Source organism: Amborella trichopoda, chromosome 2 (genome assembly GCF_054954075.1).
Source record: "Amborella trichopoda isolate Santa Cruz 75 chromosome 2, AtrichopodaSantaCruz75HAP2 v2.0, whole genome shotgun sequence".
NCBI classification, from domain to species: domain Eukaryota; kingdom Viridiplantae; phylum Streptophyta; class Magnoliopsida; order Amborellales; family Amborellaceae; genus Amborella; species Amborella trichopoda.
The window spans coordinates 2,262,501-2,282,792 of NC_142337.1; the positions used below are offsets into that span (position 1 = coordinate 2,262,501).

A 20,292-nucleotide genomic window follows, 5' to 3' on the forward strand; every position below is an offset into this window, starting at 1 on the left:
GGAATTTCTGAATTTTCTTTCTCTTATACTATCTTTAATATCCTTGAGAATATAGCTGGGTCGCACACTTTATTGAACAATAAAGTCTAGGGTGTTTTGTAAGGCTGCAGTTGTCCCAAATCTCACTGGAAAGACCAGTCCCGGCAGTGGAAAATAGCGTGATGGCTTGAAAATCCATATGGATTTGAAGTTCGGCAAAGATGCAGACCTGATGAATCTATAAAGACTTGAAATAGATTCAACTATTTGATCTCTTTTAGGACTCGAAATCAATTTTTTTCAGATTCATGTTGGTCATGGTGAATGATAGTTTCACACTTTTCAGTGTCGGGACTAATTTTTCTAACGAGATTTGGAGGGGTGGGGTACCGGCTCAAACCCCTTGCTAAGTTGGCAAAAAAGAGAGATTTGGGCCAGAGCTATGTACAACTGCTGCCTTGCATAGTATTCTCTAAATTATAAGGACAATAAATTATAGGGAGACACGAAAAACCATTGTATAATGGGGTCATCACTGTCCAATGATATGATGGACAGTGATGGAGAGTGGAACCCATCAGAACCGGGACATTACCCCAATGTTGGTTCCTCTCTGTCCATCACCATCCAGTGCATTGGACTATGATTTGAATGCCATGGACTATTGTTTTCCATAGACCACTGGCTTATCGTATACTTTATAAATAACTCAGCATTTTGGAAAAGGTTGCAGTTGACTATTTGTGTCTGCATCCTTTTATAGAAAACTTACCCTCTGGCACTGCTCCTTGTTATTTGTTTATCTCACCTAAAGTGACACTACAAGAAATTGAAACAGGAGTGGCTTGAGGAAGTATACCCCCCTTATGCCAATGGGCCTGGGTACATCATTTCGAGTGACATCGCAAGATTTATCGTCTCTCAACATGCTAATCACAGTCTCAGGGTATGAAGCGACCTCTCTCTCTCTCTCTCTTCAAGATTGAATTCAAATGACCTGAGATTTATTGTCTTTTAACATGTAACATGCCAACATTCTATGGGATACTAATTAAACCATCCTCTCTGTTGAATTTGCATGTGATTGTTGACTTTTTGCATATGATTTCAGCTGTTCAAGATGGAGGATGTGAGCATGGGGATGTGGGTCGAAGAGTTTAACATCACTTACCCTGTTCAGTATTCCCATAGCTGGAAGTTTTGCCAATATGGGTGCCTCGAGGACTACTACACGGCCCATTATCAGTCGCCACGACAGATGATTTGTCTCTGGGGCAAATTGCTTAAGGGCCGTGCACACTGCTGCAATTTCAGATGACATCTTGAGATTCCCACTCTTTTTTCTTATAACATCTCTCACGTATATGTGTAGCATTGTAATGATATCATGGAATTTTCCAATGCAATTTTTTGTCCATGTAATTCTCTTTTTACCCCTGTGAAGCATTCTCAAGGTCTATTTTAACAGACTTTGTCATCGGAAGAGGAAAGAAGAGATGATTATTGTTGACAATTGGAGAGATGATTTCATACTCTTTTGGGTTGGATGCACTTTTTCTAGCTTCCATCCATGAGAGATTTGCCTGGTTTGTATGTGTAAGTATTTGTGATGTATATGACCTGCTCATTTGAGTTTTCCTTCTTTAGACTGCATATGTGAACTTTTCAGGTGGAGGAACCCCACTTTCTTAGAGCTTGGGGGGAGAGAGAGACAGAGAGAGACTTTAGGCTGCATATGTGCACTTCTCAAGTGGAGGAACCCCACTTTACGTATAGACCTTGAGAGAGAGCATTCATTGTCCATCATGTGTGTGTATGGCGTGTTCCTGCAGGTGTGAATTGTACTCTTGTACACTCAGGTAAATACTCCACAAAGGAGTATTTGTTTGATTTAATTCTTGATATCACATTAGAATCACAACGAATAATTTTAAAACAAGAACTAAATTTGAATTTCTAATCACCTAGATATGGCCATCCAAGTTGGTTAATATTTTGTTTTTTTTGTTTTCCAGGGGAAACACTTAATTAGCACCTTTTTTTTCTAGAGTACATCTAATGTGATTCAAATCATTGCCCCTAGGTTGGTTTTTGTCTGAAGTAAGTGTACAGTTTGCAATCCCAGGAGCTTGTAACCTTTAGGTTGGATACTCGAGATACATGCTTTATGATGGCAAGACAATGACCTTTAGAGATTTTTGCAGAAGAGGGGTTTGCAAGCCTCATCTATTTTGTTAAGCAATCTATTATCCATTAGACATTAAGCAATCTATTATCCATTAGACATTGTTGTCTTGAGAATGTATACAAAATGAAACTATTTATTTTTAATACAAAGAGATCATAATCATTTTTAATCATTGGATGTAAAATCCAATAAATGAAAATGTGTTACAACATTTAAGAAGTTTCATTAGATTTTTTTGCCTAAACAATGATACATCTTCAACCACCTAATTTCAAATCTAATGGTCAAATGATGATTGTGACCTTGCTCTAAAAATAAATGGTCTCATTGTGTACAACCCCTATTGTTTTATATAAGAGTGAGATTCTTGGTTTTATCATTTGGGTTTTGCCTTTTATGGTTTTTCCAACACTCATTTCTTCTAACGTTGACAGTGGAACAGATTTTAAGGAAAGTAGCACAAGGAAACTCTTTATTTAGTTAGAAACTTTGGTCCCATTTGGATGTACAATATTTTAGCCACAGCAATAAATATTCCATTATAGTTGCCTCTTTTACTGCCATTGACAAAATCTTGAATATTGTTTCAAGTCATTGTGACCAAAAGAGTTTTTATTTCATGAATGATGACCGCCTATAAAGACAGATAAAGACAGGGCTTTTTCATATGGTTAATAAGACGTCCAAACAGGGCCTTGGATATTATAAATATACCCCTTTGAAAAAGAACAAGGGATGCGACAGTTATACAGGTAACATGCACATTTATTCAACAGAAAATATAGAAAGATAATGCACAAGTAATATATTTTAACATTGATCAAAGGTTTGATGCTGAAGCAAATGCATTATTTCCCTCTGCATATTCAAGTAAAAATAGTAGGATGGTGGAAAAGCAATCGAACAAAGCTAGATACTGGTCACTTTAGGAATTTCATTTGACTAACTCAGTTATTTAAATACCTCTGCCTTCTTTGAAATATCATTATATGTTCCAAGGATTTACCATGAGTGTGTATATCCAGCAACCAACAGACAGTACATGTCTAGTGACTAACAGAGAGAGAGAGAGAGAGAGAGAGAGAGTCTAGCTAAGAGGATTCTACAAAGAGAGAGGGGGTCTAGCTAAAAGAATTCTACATACAGGGAGAGAGAGTCTAGCTATGAGGATTCTATAACTTGCAGGTTCAATGGGTTCTGTGCTATCAACAGACCCTGCATGTCGAGAGATCGAGAGAGAGAGTCTAGCTAAGAGGATTCTAAAGGGTGTGAGAGTCTGCTTAGAGGATTTTTGAGAGAGAGAGTCTAGCTATGAAGATTCTGCAACTTGCAGGCTGCAATGGAGTCCAAAATCCACGAGTGACCTATAGCTTGGGCACCTAATCCACTTGCAATTGTGTGAGCCTCAGCTCTCCTTCGATCCATAATTAGAGCTCTCTGGCCAGAATTGGACTTTTCAGGGAGCTCAAGACTGTAAATTATGAAAGTTTTCTTTGTTTGAGTGACATTTTCTATGGAGTTTTCTCTCTTTTTGAGAATGGGTTTCCTCTGTAACACAGTTCCCGCTGATGCAGTAACCATCTCTTGCAAGTACTTCTTGTAAGAAGCCAAAAAGTCTCCGCAAAAATAGAACTCATAGCCATTAAATAACTTGGGCTTCTGCAATTACAACAAAAGAGACATTCTTTACAGTAAAGTTCATAGCCATTAAAGAGGGATTATAATTTACATGGTGATCTTGAAATTTTGAGATCAGTTATGAAAAAAGCAGATCTGGTATAACAAACTGGATCAGCAATGAAAAACTCACTACCCAACTTAGAGCTATATTATGCATTTCAAGTTGGTTTTAGTAGTTCAGCTGTATTCTCCTATAAAATGCTTAAGGCATTTAGACAGGACAAGATTAATGTGATGATTTCTAGGGGTAAGAGTTAGGAGCCATGAACGGTAACTACAGATTTACAAAGAGAAATAAAGTAACATTTCAGAGGGAATATAGACCTTTCCAGAAACTCGAAGCCTGCCATTACATGGACCATCACGGATGCCATGGATATCGAGGCTTATTTCATATGAATCCTCATTAACAGGCTGCATAGCCATCAAGCAGGCTTTGATCCCTGTGTAACGAAACCAAAAGTGTCAAGAATAGCTGCTAAACATCTCCAGCTGAGAACCCAAGAGAATATTAAGCCTCACAGAGAGAGAGAGAGAGAGAGAGAGCTCACAATCTATTTTCACTATCCACTTCCCTTCAATAATGCCCATCAGCACCTTCAGTGTTCTTCGGCATGCTCCATTTTCATCTGTTGATGCAATGACATGGGTGATGTTTGGATGCCATGCTTTCAACACTGAAACTCCAGCCATGTTTGCCAACTTTGAAACCACTTCCTACATTCCCATAGTTGTTTTCAACATTTTCTGTTTAATACTCTCTCTCTCTCTCTCTCTCTCTCTCTCTCTCTCTCTCTCTCTCTCTCTCTCTCTCTCTCTCTCTCTCTCTCTCTCTCCACATACCTTCTCTGCATTATTTAGAGCTGATCCACAAAGAACCCACTTGCTAGATGATGCACAAGACCATCGCCATTGCTTCTTGGACACTGATTTTGATGCATTACCAGACTGATTGATCGATGGAGGTTGAGGGTCCCTGCACAAGAATAAGCAACACAATGGCTAAGTCCAAAAACCAGTTTAATAACCCAAAAAGAGATTTTCTTGTCATCAATTAAGAATCACAATTGGCTGCAAAAAATATTGAAAAATAAGAACTACACTCATGATTAATGCAGATTGAACATACATTTTGGACGAGGAGTTGTTTCTTTTGTTCCTTTCAGCCTTTGATATTTCTTTGGGAAGCTTGGATGAAGAGTGAGCCGGACAAAGCATCACAAAGTTTTCCTGTAACAGAATCAATAGCAAAGTTTTCAATATACAAAAGTTGATTCTCCCTGAAATGCGTTGAGGCACAGCATTCCATTGATGGTTATCATGAATGAAAAATCAAATCAATCCCTTGATACCAGTGTGCAAGAACTTTGCTCAGGCTTGGGAATTGGGCCATTCATGAACCAAGTAACTCAGTTGTCTGAGTGGACTCACATGATCATGTACAAGCCTAAAAAAAGAGCTAAAAAATGTAAAAGTGTACAAAAAAAAAAAAAAAAGTTAAAAAATAGAAAAGGGTAGAAAGCAAACTAACCTATATAAACAGCATTAAAAGTCTAAAAAAGATGGAGAAGATATATAAAAGATGAATTTTTTTTTAAAAAAAAATGATTTATAGCTAGAAACAATTCTGAAAGTCCAAATAAGGGAGAATTATAAATATAGAGCATATAATAAGAAAAGCTCACAAATCATCATGAAAAACATTAAAATAATACATAAACATATTTACACATCAATTTAGTAAAATATAATTTTTATGTTGTTTTTCTTTATGTCCAAATTTCTAACCACGACTGAACTCAGCAAGGTGCTGAACAAGGTGACTCTGTAGAGTTTTAAAACATTGGCTATATACATTTGATTTTGAAACCCATAGTTCTTCCATGGTTGTATGATTCAGTTAAGCAATGACTCATTGAGTCTCTTTCCTGTTTTATCTTGTCTGCTCATTTATATTTCCTGAACTTCTTTCAAACCAGTAAGTATATTTCAACTCATGCATAAATATGCTGAGAAGTTCCAAGTCCCATATTTTAGAAATAAAATGTTTACTATAATGGAAAAATGAAATAAAACATAATGCCCTTACCTCATCCCATCGACACTGTGGAAGAGACTTAGCACAAGGAAAGTGAAAGCTTTTGCGACAACTCTTTTCATAGCATCCAAGAGTGGCCCCTTTGATCCCACAGCTACTGCATTTGATCTTTCTCCCTCTCAAAACCTCACATTCTAAGTTCATTGCAATATCTTCCATAAAGTAAACATTTGGGGCCCTGTGTTGTATTACATAAACAGAAAACGTAATGAAGTAGTTTTAAAATAATCTCTATAATATCTAGTAAGCCAATTACAAAATGGAAGTGGGTTTTCTTTTTTCTATATTGCATACCATTCTGCACAGTTCTTATGAGCATGGATGACACTACACATTCCCTTGTAATCTGCCTCTACAGCCTTGCCATTGACATGGTGCAATATCTTGCCAGATACCTTGAGAGAGAGAGAGAGAGCGAGGAAGGGGCAGTGATGTGTTATTAATCAATGCAAGAACCAATCATTAAAAAACTCAGCTCGAGCCAAATAACACAGGCAAGTCGACTCGCCCTGAATAGTGTACAGGCCCAAAAAGGCTAGAAAATGCAAATAATTTTTTTAAAAAATGCTAAAAATAGAAAAAACCAGTAAGAGGCTAAAGAACTATTTGAAAGATGGAATTTAGAAAATTTAGATTTATTGCTGGAAAAAGTTAAGAAAAATCCAAAAAAGGGGAAATTAGAAAATTAGAGCATATAATAAGAGAAACAGAGAAACTCACAGATAATCATCAAAAATATCAAAACTATATGTCAACATATTTGTAGGATATATTTTATACATTAACACTCTGTTCGAGAAGGTGCGAAGTCCGAGTAAACTAGGCCAAGTCTTCAAACACTGGTAAGAGCAAAGCAAAACTACAGAGATCACAGTGAGAATACCTGTGAATGGCTATCAGCTTGGCAGAAAGCACAACAGATTCGGTCATGAATAATCTCAATAACATCCTCGGTGGAGTGAACTTCAGCATTGACCTTGAAATCATCGCTAATCCCCCGATGAAGGCATGGTTTTAACACCGAAACTGAATACTTTGGCATTTCAACTGTCTTCTCAGCTACATTTGTCATGGGCCCAGCAGAAGGAACATCAAAAAACTCTGTAATTGTCTTCAGTCTTTTGGACCCTTTTATAGATTTATTCCCTACTTCACTACTAGGCTTATTTCTCTTTGTGGTGATTTTTGAATCGCAAATTTCCTGGTGCAAAGAAGTAGGAAAAGCTGCATCCACTTTCTCATCTCCATGCTCAAATATTGGATCTTTGGCATCCTTAGAAGGGTGGGTCTCATTAATTTCAGCCTCATCATTAACCTCGTTATTTTGAGACTTCTTCACCTTAGTGCACTCAACCCTAGAATGTTTCCCTGCTCTGCTACCTGATTTTCTTTTTCTTCCAGTGACTGTTGTTTTTGAATTTTGAATTTTAGCTTGTTGTTGCAAAGTATCAGGCCTACCAGCATCCAATTTCTTATCCCCTTGCTCAATGATCAAGTTTTGGACATCCACAGAAGGGTCTTTAATCTCATCATGTTGAGGTTTACTCATTCTTTTGGAACCTCTTGTAAAAAATTTCCCTACTTTGCCACCAGAGTTTTGTTTTAACTTGGTGATTGTTCTTCTTGAATTACAAATTTCAGTTTGTTGGTTCAAAGAATCAAGCAAACCCACATCCAATGTCTCACCCCCATGCCCAAATAATGGGGTTTTGGCATCCTCAGCACGGTGAATTGCATTGTCTTTAGCCTTGTCTTTAGTCTCGTTATTCTTGGGTTGCTTCAAAGACCCCCTTGTATGTTTTTTCTGTAGTTGGCTACTGCAATTTTCAGTTCTCTTGGTGGTTGTTAATTTTGAATTGCTCTTTTCAGGTTGTTGATGCAAAGAATCAGGCAAACACAAATCTAACTTTTCATCTCCTGGATCAAGATTTGCACTTTCAGCAAAATCAGAGTTGCAGGTCACATAAAAGTCAGATTTGTCTTGAATCCCATTGTTCTGAGGTTGCTGTGAAATTAAGATTCCAACTTAATTGCATACTTATGTGACAATAAGAAATAAAAAAACAAGTAACAAGCTGAACTTAAGGAAATCCAAACTAGAATGATAACACTAGCAATAATAGTGGTAATAATCAAAACCTGCAGTTCAGATGGAGTTGGACATAGTTCAGGAGAGCAGGCCCTTTGAGTCCATTCGAACATCTCACTATCAAACATGTCTGCAGCCTTGGAAATAGCATCTTGTTCTTCCTAAAGAAAAGAAAATAAGAAAAATAGATTGTAACAACCATGATCATAATAAAGCACTAAAGCTTTACCATAGAAAGAAAACAGATTTGAAGTTATCAAGATGGAATTGAACAAAAAACCAACTACAAGTTTGAGAAACAAGGAAAGAGAGACTAGCATGCTGGGGTTATACCTTTTTATCAGATATATCATCATCAGAATCCTTAAGGTCACTGAAAGAAGGCTTTCCATGAGGTGGGGTCTCCAAGACCAGAGCATTCTCTGTTTGCTGAGAAACTGGCTTTTCCTCATCATCTTCGTCTCTCAACCAAAAAAATGGTGAAAATATCGGGTTTCCTTTCTCATCAAAAATAGGCTTCTCTTTGGGAACAATTGAACCATTATTCTCATATGAACCATTGGATATCAGTTGTTTTTTTCCTTTGAGTATGGGAGAGTTTCCTTCGACTTCATTATTGGCAGCTTTATTTTCACATTTGGAGATTTTCTTGTATAGAATTGGAGTTTCAGAACTTCCTGGTGGATATAAGGAGACCTGTACTCTTTTCTTTGCTGGGTTTGAAGGCTCGGAAGGTAATTCATCAGTGGCTTGCAAAATTCTCTTAGATTGCCTTTTCTGTTTCTTTGAATTTCCATGGGACTTATGGGTTTCTTTTGGAGCATCAGAAACAAAACTAGATTTATTGGGTTTCTCCTCTTCTTTAGCACAACAAAATATAAAAAAGAAGACAGAAAAGAGGAGAAAAGTGAGCTTCTGAATGGAGGCACATTTATAAACAAAGACAAAAAAAAAGAGAGATAAAATAAGAAGTATTTTTAATGTAGAAACATGAAAGAGAGAAACAAAAAGTCCAGTATAACAAGCAAAACTAAGATTTACAGAAAAATTGATTGGTATTAAATGAATAAGATTCTTGTGACTATAATCTCACCTTTAGTTGCTTGTGCAGTTTGTGTTACAAATATTTTGACCCCCGAAGCTACTTCCATGCTTTTGTAGATGCTCACCAAGTTATCCATGTGAGGAGCAGGACGAATTTCTGCAATATTTAACAAAAATACAATTATTATATAGATAGAGAGAAAGTGTGTGTGTGCACGTGGCATATTGATTTCCCAAAGTGTGAAAAATAACAAAATCATTGAGATGACCCTTCAGTTTTGCTAAATAGATAACCACTTTTTTGTATAACAGCCTGCTCAGAAAATTTTCTGAAATTTTGTGAACTAATGAAAGCATGTTAGAGGATGACGAATAACAGAGGACTTCAACCTTGTTCAAAGGAATGGATTGATTGGTTCATATACATGCCACAAACTCACTAATATATCTAAGCATAAGCAAACCAGAAATTTATACTAGAAACAAAACAATAAATGTATTAATGATGATCATTAAATATCCAATCTAAACTAAGGAAAAGATTGTCCTTGTTCTAGTTTATTAGTGTAATACACAATCTACATATAAAACGATCATTAACTCCTAAGGGTTCATGATAGAAAGAGTAACCATTTTTTCCAATACCCAATTAACATAGTTTTATTTCTAGCTATCAAAGAAATTAAGCCTAGTATGCATACCTCTTCGATGATAAGGCACCTTACAGACAGGACAATTTGATCCAGTTTTCATGTATTTTGATATACACAAACTGTGCAAAAACACCAAAAAAACAACCAAACATATTCAACCAATAATGACCACAGCATATTAATCACAAGGCTCAAATAGAAAAAATGAGAATAAAACCGAAGAAAACAATGAATAATTATCAGAAGGTAAAAAAACTCAATAGCTGAAAAAAAACAGACAGGAGAGATATATATATAGAGAGAGAGAGAGCAGCTTATTCAACATATGACCCAGATAGCAAAAGGGAATGATAAAACAGAAATTCAATCAGTAATCTACAGAACAAAAAATCCAATTGTCCAATAAAAGAAATTAAGAGAAGTCAAACCGTTAGGAACAATAGAAAAAACTTCAACCAAATAATTATCGGAGAAACCCCATAGCCAAAAAGAGGGGGTGCGAGGAGGAGAGAGAGAGAGACGTTTCTTACTTGCAAAACACATGATTACATGTAAGCGAAACAGCAGAGTTTAGAAGGCTCAAGCTGCAATAAAAGTTGCAGAAGCCCACGTCAAAACCTCATATACCACCCAAATTCATCAAAAACGAAGCAAATCAATGAGATGTAATCACTAAAAACTAAATAAAATAGTTGAAAATTTTCCAGATATACCAAATGGGGCATTTTAGCTCCCTTCCCATCTTATCCAAGTGATCCAAATCCGCCATTTTTTCTTTTTGTTGCTCCTTTTTGATGCAGGCTAAGTGTCACAGCGAGAAGTAGACAATGGGTTAGAGAGAGGTTTGTAAGGTGTCTTAAAAAATGAAGAATCAAAAGTTTTAGAGAGAGAAAGCGGAAGGGAGGAGGAGCGCCGATTAAGAAAGGAGGGAGCGGTAAACATTTGAAATTTGAAAGGGCATCGAAATATTCAAAGTTTCGAGATTCTTTTCCCGCGTTCTTTTCCTTGCCCTTTGGTTCTCTTTCTTGGCGGCAACTTCGCCGTTTTAGAGAGAAAAATTATGCGGCCCGTCTCTTTATAAAAATGACAGAAACACCCACCCTCATTGTTTCCAACTTGGTCCTCTCTCCCTAAGGGCCGCAAACCGGTCTAGGTTCGCGTCCGACTCGAATTCACTAGATCCGAAAATATGGTGTAGGGCCCACATCCGATTAAACCCAATCCAAAAATTACAATATTTATATATTTAAATATATTTCATATATTGGGATCCAAAAAATATTACTGGATCTGGACCCATCGAAACTAGACTCGGACTCGAATAGTAATTTTAGAGCATGTTTGTTTCGCATGTAAATATTTTTCACCGATCAATTGTCAATTGGTGTGAAAAGATGCATTAAGATCAATTGGTGTAAAAATATTTTCAAACCTAACCACACAAAGGAATTCTTTGGTGTGAAAATATTTCCCCATAAATACTCGTGCCTTTAGTTTTTGTTGTTCAGTTCAGCTGGGTAGAAAACATTCACCATGTCATCCAGATATTGATATTGGTCCAATGAGTGAGATGTTTTGAGTATAACCCTCCACGTAATGGGATAAATAAAAATGAATAGATCAGATCAAAAGTTACGGTATTAATTAATTATAATATCAAAAAAACGCTATTACTAGTCAATTCTTTCTCCCTTTCATGTTAATTATTAGGATTTTCTTTTTTCTTTTTTTTTTTTGCTTGGAGATATTCCATTAATATATGCCAAAATATACAAGTATACAATTTTTTGCAGGCTAAACAAAACCAGAGTAATACTATAAACTGCCAAAATTGGTTGAAAGGATTCTCCTCTGGCCAAACCATCTGTCTAGATACTGGCTTCTCTATAGCAACTAGTTGGTGATATATTGTCCATGCTCAAAATACCCTATGATATCTGAGATTATTGTTAGTCGCCATGGTGTTCTAGCTGAACATTGTTATGTATCCACAACAAGAAAAGGAAACGGGGATATTAGAATCCAAAAAACTAAGATGGGCAGGGCCAGAACCCAAGTGGACTGAACAATGTTCAGGTCGACTCCTTCCCACGCAAGACTGATAGTGATCTATTGACCGCTTTCTAAATGCCATTGATTCACTTTAGAAGTTGATAGCACCCAAGCGCAGTAATGCTTCCTTTGCCTTCGTGGCTATCGGCGCAACTGCTTAATTCATCCTAGTTGACCTCGAGATTGAGTTCAAGTCCCCCTGCCCCGGCACAGTGCTTCGTTTCTGGTTCTTTGGAAGAACTGACTTACTTTTAAGTCTCGGTAATCCTGAAGAGTATCAAGCTCTTTGCTAGCAAGGTTCTTCATTGGAAGGAATGAAGGCTACTATGTCCACCTTAAGTCTGCCTACGGTTGGTCCAGGGCTGCCGTAGCATCTGCTTCGATTAGTCCCGATCATTGACAACAGATACGCCAACCACCCCTTTGCCAATTGTGCAAGCAAGCAATGAAACTCTTACTTATGATTTGGGGGAATTCCAAGATCTGAAAAACGAGTGATATTGTAGTGCTTTAACGGTTAACATCATTTTTTTTTGGTAGATCAGAATAAAAAGGGTAGAATGGAACTCGAGATGTCATATTGTGGTACCCAAACATAATAGAAATGACACTCTAAAATGTCATGAGTGTAAACTGATATTATAGTAATATAGTCCTCCCTACTCGACTGACTAGGGTTATCTTCCTCTCCAACATTTCCAATTCTCATAACTCGTCACCTAGAAATACCCGAAGTCTCACCACGATATATTGATGATTTGACCTGTGCACTCCACGGATACTAAATTTGGTTCTTTAGAATTGGAAAGTGTGATTTTCATTACTTCAGAGTTTGTTCAACGACATTCAATGCAAAGATGAATTTCAAAAAATTCGGTTTTTCTTTAGATTTTTTTTCTAATACCTCAATTAACCATATACATAATCTATGAGATCCATGGGAATAGAACCCTAGACGTCACATTGTCCCAAAGCCAGAACTGCCTGTAATACTTTATTGAAGTAGTGATTGACGACTTGCTCATAAGGCTGGTAAAAAGTCTGCACCGACCCCTTTCGTTCATTTTTGTACCACAGTGATCGAGAAAATAGCCACTCGTTCTTTTACCATAATGTGTCTCATATTTTGAAGTGGGAAACTCTCTCATAATTCTATGAAGTTCAATGAATGCAGCTCTTTCCATTCGCAAGTTCAAAAAATTCTATGAAGTTCAATGAATACAGTTCTTTCCATTCGCAATGGATCAAAGCACTTTCGCAGATTGCCATCACAACGAACATAGCCCCTATTTGCAATGCATAAACTCGATTTCTAGACAAATTCATACCAGAATATTGTTACCCATTACAACAACAATATCCGTTCTGTGAAATATTAGTTTACCCCCGTGTAAATTCAAGACAGTTTAAAAAGATAAAGCAGCAAGAGGCTCAAATTTTGCCCATTCAGTTAAGGACACTCGTGGATCTCATGGAAACCTTAAGATCAAGCAACACCTAAATCAGCAAAATTTCACCAGTAAGATTGGCACACTATAGCTTCTCTAAGACCTTTCAAGAAATTTCAAACCATAACTGGACACAACTGATCTCTTATATACATGAGGCACCAGTGACAAGCAAAAGCACTCCTCAGCCATCTACTGCAACTTCTTAGAAGAAGAGTGTGACTCACGAAATCACAAGCAAAGCGATTGCCAGTAGCACACCTGCGACCTCCATAATATGCCTGCGCATGCACCTAAAATAAAAGAAAATGCCTTCCAACCCCCGAATAAACAGCACAAGCACCACCCAGACCGAAAGCCAAAGGGACAAAGGTTTCTCCTTTTCCTAACCCATTGAAATTCAGCTTCACATATCAACGCAGCATCACTGTTCAAAGTTCAAAGCTCTCAAGAGGACAAACCATCAAACAAAATACCTGAAAATCACCTGCAACTACCTGATGCCCTGTTCAAATTACTTACGAAACAAGAAAACACAGCATGAATCTCACATCAGTATTAATCTCACAATTTAATACCACTTATTCCAAATTATCCACACGATAACATAAGTATATTGTTCCTCGGGTATACAAGGCGACAAACTGGAAGAAATCATGCAGAGGTCATTCTTTAGCAGCATGAGCTAACTGTATGTTTGTCCTGCATACATGCACACAAATAGCATGTGCACGCACACGTACCGCATCTGTTCTTAGTCACCCTAAACACCACCCGATCACTAGTTTTTCTAATTCAAGGACCACCTCCTCAAGACCCTTACTAATTGTATCCAGAGGTGCCAGTCTGGAAGATTACACTGAGTTTGGATTGAGACTATCTGAAATTATTTGAAGAATGACTCAGCCACATGTAAGTGCCACAGTTACAGAGCCTCATAAGCATTCAAATTAGGCTTCATACAACTCAAAAGACTTCCATTTCAACGGCAGTACATATCTTACTGAAAATCTTTAGAAATTCAGAAAAATGCAACAGTTTTACAGCAAAGCTCACTATATACAGTGAAGTGTTTCTCAACAGGCATTTATCATAGAAAAACATGGGGCAGGGAAATTAGCAGATTTCATGGTTTCAAGAGATATTGGGATGGAATAAGGTTAGTGATTTATGGATCTCTTAAGGCTAAACATCTTTCCTTTTTGTCTACTTCCTTTCTTAATGAATTGTAATAGCAGTGGTTATATATCTTTTTCTTTTTCCTTTTTGCAGTCAGCACAACACCTCTGTGTGTGCGTTTTTATATTTTGTATTCTCTTACTCTTAATACAATGTCAGTGGCTTAAGAAAAAAAAACACATCTGCCTTTCTCTTAGCCTTATTCCATCCAAATTGGGATGTGCATAGTTTATTTGCTAACTCAAGTATGTTTTCTTTTAGTTGCATTAGAAAAGAAACCCAAACCCTCACAAAGGACGCTTCCGTGGTTGAACCAAAACACAAAATGGCAAAGTAAGGACGCTTCCATGATTGAACCAAAACACAAAATGAAAAAGAGCAACCTTTCTACAAAGAAGAAATGTTGAAAGATGAAAAATGAGACGAAATGGAAGAACCCATAAAGCATTTGCACTAGTAATCACTAACCTCAAGTAGAGAGTGAGAGTACAAGTAAGATATAGGAAGTGAAATATGTCAATGATATGCGCATTCACGCATTATATAAACCCAAAAACCCACTTCAATTCCACTCCAGCTATAAGAAAGTGGTTGAACAAAATTTTGATAAGATATCAAAATCCACATTCTCATGAGTCTACTGCTATATATAATCAAGTGTATGGCTCACTAAAATTTGTCTAAAAACCCTATCTCCCAAAATAAACAAGCATAGTCAATGTGCCAATTCTCTCTCAAGAAACATCCGTCGGTACTTAGGCCTCAAAGCTAAGAACATATGAGCCTTCGAGCTGTCTTGAAAGAGCCCAGAAGCCTTCATGACATCATCTAAGTCCACTTCCCCATTCTGAAACAACTCTTCAACAGCATCCATGCACTCCTTCATCTGGATTTGGGGATTCGGGCTTAGCAGGGCCATCATTTCTCTTATGCTGTCGGCCATCGCAATCATAGCCGCTGCTACATGTTCACTAGCAATGCCTTGCTTCTTTTTTTGGGTTCGAGAAATGGGAGTATTGGGTCGGGGTCTCTTAGATCGACTCGATGATGACCTGCCAGTGTTGCTCAATGGTGATGATTCAGCCTCACCATCAAGTAGGTGAATTTGGGGAGATTCTAATGGTGTCAATGTACCGCCCACATCAGCCACTGGTGTGTTGTCCAGGGGGACCGCATTGCCCACTGTGTCACGACGCCTCCCATCTGCAATAGCTCCCCCAAAAATGCGATCCAAGCTATTCAGATCCAGCAAGCCCTTATTTTGAAACTTGGTAGCCCATGGGTTTTCCTAAGAAGGTATAGACATGCAATTTTGAGTATTCTAACCATTCAAATAATCTAACACTAGAGAAAAGTAGGTGTAAGGGCTATGGACTGACCTTTAAGTAATCATCCCAAACTTCCTTCTCAGCTGTCACCATGCTTCTCAGGCCATCCCATTTAAAACCAGAGACTGATGTGAGTTTTTTTATATCTCTGTACATATTCCTAAGCAATTTGTGCTTATTCTTGAGCCTTTCACGGTCAAATGAATCACCATACAAGGCTACCATCTTCTGTGTCATTCTTTCCCAAGCTTCCCTCTGGAACCCACCTTGAACGCCCCGACTATTATTGATCTCTTCTAACATGAACTCTATGAAGGACACCTCCTGAGTAAAAGTCCACTGGTTAGTTCTCTGGATATTTCCCCTAGCTTGTGTTCCAATTGCCAATGGTGAAGGTGAAGGTGTAAACGAGGGTTGCAACTCCATGCCTATGGATTTTGAAACATAAACACCAATGAACCTAAGAAACACACTATGAATCTGAAACTTAATCAAAGATTGCCAGACAATTAATAACAGTGACCACTTTCATGAAACTTGAAAAAAATGGAACAGGGCATAATCTAGAGGCCCATAGATGTATACTTTACATAAATATGCAATTCAATCACTATACTTTTTCTTTATTTTCCTTTTGCTTTGTACAAGGGGATTCGAACTGAAAAGTTATGGCTTAAAAGGGGTATTCAACATAAACAATAATAACTCATTCCTTGGAGTTCTTCCAAACAAGAAACAAGAAACTGTACAATACAAACCTGAAGTAAAATCACAGAGAGAGAAAAACAATATCTAAAACACAAGCATCACATTACCCCTACCACTTGCATGCAAACCTAGTAAGTGACATGACCCTTCTTCTACATCCAATAGCAATACCAGACTTAAATGTGATATGGTCTTTCGAAACTCAGTCAGGTCAGCCCCACCCAAAGAATCCTACTCCCTGGCCTTACTTGAGACTCAACTGAGTCAACATTCAAGCTCTTTTCTTTTAATGACCAATTCACTGGGCATCCACAACCAAATGCAACTCGAATCGAGTAGAGTGGAATTTTTGGGTCAGGACAATACGCATGTGAGATCTCCAAAGAATGTGTCCATCGATCTGCCTTCCACATAATCCACAAAAAAGAGGAACTGAGGAGAAAAATATAGTGACCACCATCTGTGTATCCATGGTTGGATCAACCATAGTGCAGGAGGAGTGCCTTGTAGACTACATTTAAATTCACCAAGGGAAAAGAGAACAATGATTTTCAGGGAATGTTATTGGCATCACTCTGAGTCAGTAACACCTAACAATACTCTCAAACCCTTTACAAGTTGCACCCAAAAAAAAACAACAGAAGCATGGGGCTGAAAATCACAAGCATATTTAACATTATGGGCAACATACTATTGATAGCACATTGCATAATAAAGCCAATGTTTTAGAAAAGGGTGCGGTTTGTATAGAGCCAAGGCTCTAAACAATCAAAGTAGAGTCCACCTTCAAATTGTGTTGAGAAACGTGGTTTCAATACTGAAAATCTTTGTGATAGCCTTAAAATATATTTTCATCTCTAATTATAAAATTTAAAGCTTAAAAAATAGTGTAGAACAAGCAGATCTATAAAATCTTGAAAATTGACAGTTCAAAATGCATCTTATAATGCACTATTTTCAAAACTTGAAATCCATTTTTTTCTCATATCCATGTATCTTGATGTCGAGATGATCAATTTGAGGATATTTGGGCATCAAAACAACCTTTTCTAGTGAAATTTTTGAGGTGGGCTCTAATTTGATTGTTTAGAGCCTTGGCTCTATATAAACTTTTTCCTTTAGGAAATCGCCAAGCCTGCTGGGAACAAGTCCAATTCCCCACAGAATCAGCACTGGGATCGGTTCATCCTGAAAACCCTGAAATTCATGTCTTTATGAGTCACTAAAACACTGTTTTCAATTTATTTGACTCCTAAACCTTGTGTAAAATCTTTAAACAACCAAGTTTTAAATTGTCTTTTTTGTTATGAACTTTCCCTTGTCGGCCGATCCTGCTTGGAACTGGTGGGTCACCAATTTGACCCACCGTCTGAGTTTTAGAACACTGATCAAAGCAATTAAGAACTATAACACTTAATATTAGAGGTTCTAGATAAGAAGTCCAATTATAGAATAGTTATGTGATGTAAGTAGTGCATAGACATTTTGTCCTGATGCAATAATACAATCCCGATGCGCCATTGAAATCCACAGGCCCTCCAACCAAATCTTGAATGTACTACAAAGTTGGCAGCTCCCAAGTGAATGCATATGCCTTTCATGAGGATCGCATTAGTGAGAAAAACCAGGGACAATGTAGCGCAGTATTTCAAAATGGAAGAAATCCTTCAAGGCTATCATTCTAGCAACTAAGAAACCATTGCTTGTAAAATATGACTCCCACAAAGTAACCAGCTCTAACTCTAAAAGCATATGAACTCTAGATTTCAAAGGGTCGGGCTACAAGGCCAATAAGATAATTATCAGAATGGATAATAGAAAATTATTTGAGGAAAAAGGGTGAGATACGAGCTTCATTGAGAGCTTAGTAGGTAGAGTTTTACAGGAACAACCATAGAAAGAGAGAGTTTTAGTTTCGGGGTGTTCTTTGCAGGGAAGGTAAGAAATGTGCGAACAAGAAGATGAGATGTGAGGAGAGAGTTAGAGAGAGATTTGCAGGGCAGGTGAAAGATGAGAGAGAACAGAGTGAGATGTGAGAGCGGCTCCCTCGGTGTGAGACCCATGACTCCATGAGTTTGGAGCTCCAATTGGAGGTGGGGAGTTGGAAGTCTGCACTCCTAAATTTTTGAGGAGCGTGGACTTCCAGCTCCCTATAACATTGTAGCAGTTCCAGTTTTCAAACTACGGAACTGCTACAGAACCTGGAATTCACCGTGCCTAGCACCAAAGGTTCTAGTTAACAAACACACCATATGGACCCTACCAATTAAGCATATCATGGCAACGCTAATTAGAGAAATTTTAAGTTTTTTTTACTGAACTATTGGACATAGACTTGAATTCAGTTATTAATAAGAAGGCAAAGAACAAGAATACTTATAAAGACAAATAAGAGTTAAAAATGAAATCGTATCCATCTTTTACCCCTGACAATCCACTGTACATTTACAGTGATTAATGTACAGTAATTGCAGTAATTTTCAATGAAAAATGAAACTCAAAATTATTGTAAACAAATTCATAGTAACCACCTCAAATACATATAACAGTGAATGAAAATAAATTTTCCCTTTACAGTGAAATTTTTTTTCTGAAACTCGGTTTGGGCCTCGGACTAAACCATAAAGAGCACTCAAAATCTAAAAATGATGAAACAAACATAAAAGATGTAACTTGGAAAAATATATATTAATAGATCGAAATAATTCAGAAAATTCTAAAAAAATGGAAAACTATAAGAATAAAGCAAATGATAAAAAAAGTTCATAAGTGATCATAAAAACAATGAAAACTATACAGGAACATGTTTATACATTTCTAACGAAATATAATTTTTATGAATTTATTTTTTTTAATTACGGATTTTGTCAACTAGTGCTCGGCCCAGCAAGATGCCAGTTCGGGTTACTCAGCTGAGTCCGAGTCAACTCGGACTAAGTATTGAACATAACAGGTGCCAACATTCTGTAATTTACTGCAATTTAGAGTAAATACAGTAACTGACTGAACCTTTACTGAAATTCTGTTTCTATGATTTATAATAAACAAAGAAAACCCTAATTTGGGTTTACATTAAACACAAAAATCAAGCATAATGAGCAAAGCTTAACAATTAAATCCTTTAATAAAGCATACCAAAAGATGAATAACAGAGAACAAAACATTGAATATAAGGCAAGGGGTCGAGTATCTGTTAAGGCTTTGAATCAAGGGTTTTGGAACCTTTCGGGTAGAGGGTTTTCAGCTTTCTAATTAAGGTCTCTGAGTTTTCGCTCTATTAGGGTTTTGGATCAATGAACCAAATGAACTCCATTGGGGGTTTGAATATCGGTCACGACTGGCGAGAGAGATAGAGGAGAAAAAATCGAACTGAAGTTAATTATTAACTGTAAATTCACCTCCTTTAGTTGATGTTGAAGGTTTTGCTGCAGATTTTTTGACCCCAGAAGCTCCTCCCATGCTCTTGCAGAGGTGCACCAAGTAATCTACGTGAAAAATGGGACGAATTTCTGCAATATTGAAAGAGAACTATAATTTTCGCCGGGAGAGAGAGAGTGACATTTAAGGAGAGAGAGAGTGACATTTAAAACATTCAAAAAGAAAGAAAGATTCAACTCTCAGAGAGGAAATATATATGAAAATGTATACAATAACATATATATATATATATATATATATATATATATATATATATATATATATATATATATGAAAATGTGTGCAATGAGATTATTTATGAGTCCTAGCTGTTCGATTTTAAATTAGATAGCTTAGGGTACGTTCCAAAGTTGGACAATTTTTTTTGTTTACCTCTACTTAATGATTAATTTTTATGCGTGAGACTGA

At 37.0% G+C, this 20,292-nt stretch overlaps 3 protein-coding genes across 8 annotated transcripts in view; 1 reads left to right on the plus strand and 2 right to left on the minus strand.

The window, feature by feature from the left end:
* The window catches only part of LOC18427208 (Galactosyltransferase family protein), a 9,220-nt gene extending 7,599 nt beyond the window's left edge, over positions 1–1,621 (plus strand). For all 5 annotated transcript variants that reach the window (XM_020663019.2, XM_088857373.1, XM_088857374.1 and 2 more), the window contains 2 exons: positions 818–925; positions 1,091–1,621. In XM_020663019.2, coding sequence (XP_020518678.1) covers positions 818–925; positions 1,091–1,297 — 315 coding nt within the window. In that variant the 3' untranslated portion in view covers positions 1,298–1,621. The remainder of the gene's footprint in view (positions 1–817; positions 926–1,090) is intronic.
* Positions 1,622–3,118: 1,497 nt separating this feature from the next.
* On the minus strand, positions 3,119–10,750 carry LOC18427207 (protein BREAST CANCER SUSCEPTIBILITY 1 homolog). 2 transcript variants are annotated; one of them, XM_020662917.2, is made up of 14 exons: positions 10,445–10,750; positions 10,262–10,315; positions 9,780–9,850; positions 9,128–9,235; positions 8,368–8,891; positions 8,085–8,195; positions 6,829–7,950; positions 6,240–6,340; positions 5,937–6,123; positions 4,977–5,077; positions 4,691–4,823; positions 4,399–4,564; positions 4,172–4,290; positions 3,119–3,826 (listed from the first exon to the last, which is right to left on the minus strand). In XM_020662917.2, the coding sequence occupies exons 1-14, from the start codon at positions 10,498–10,500 to the stop codon at positions 3,473–3,475; spliced, it is 3,207 nt and encodes a 1,068-aa protein (XP_020518576.2). In that variant the 5' UTR covers positions 10,501–10,750; the 3' UTR covers positions 3,119–3,472. The 2 variants fall into 2 exon arrangements, with proteins under 2 accessions (XP_020518576.2, XP_006836324.2); XM_006836261.4 differs by having other exon boundaries at positions 8,368–8,894.
* A 4,088-nt stretch (positions 10,751–14,838) lies between these two features.
* Positions 14,839–19,933, minus strand: LOC18427206 (uncharacterized). The gene is made up of 3 exons (XM_006836260.4): positions 19,845–19,933; positions 15,790–16,166; positions 14,839–15,698 (listed from the first exon to the last, which is right to left on the minus strand). The coding sequence occupies exons 1-3, from the start codon at positions 19,903–19,905 to the stop codon at positions 15,126–15,128; spliced, it is 1,011 nt and encodes a 336-aa protein (XP_006836323.2). The 5' UTR covers positions 19,906–19,933; the 3' UTR covers positions 14,839–15,125.
* Between the last annotated feature and the right edge of the window lie 359 nt (positions 19,934–20,292).

Bases quoted from the DNA above. Each gene is read 5' to 3' on its own strand.
- LOC18427207 (XM_006836261.4), bottom strand. From the start codon at position 10,500: ATGGCGGATTTGGATCACTTGGATAAGATGGGAAGGGAGCTAAAATGC. The intron at 7,951-8,084 runs GTTTTGATTATT...TTAATTTCACAG, and splicing joins CAACTCCATCTGAACTGCAG to CAACCTCAGAACAATGGGAT. The intron at 4,291-4,398 runs GTGAGCTCTCTC...TTCGTTACACAG, and splicing joins GTGGATAGTGAAAATAGATT to GGATCAAAGCCTGCTTGATG.
- LOC18427206 (XM_006836260.4), bottom strand. From the start codon at position 19,905: ATGGGAGGAGCTTCTGGGGTCAAAAAATCTGCAGCAAAACCTTCAACA. The intron at 16,167-19,844 runs GTGAATTTACAG...CAAAATCCATAG, and splicing joins TTCAACATCAACTAAAGGAG to GCATGGAGTTGCAACCCTCG. The intron at 15,699-15,789 runs GTCAGTCCATAG...ATACCTTCTTAG, and splicing joins TTTGGGATGATTACTTAAAG to GAAAACCCATGGGCTACCAA.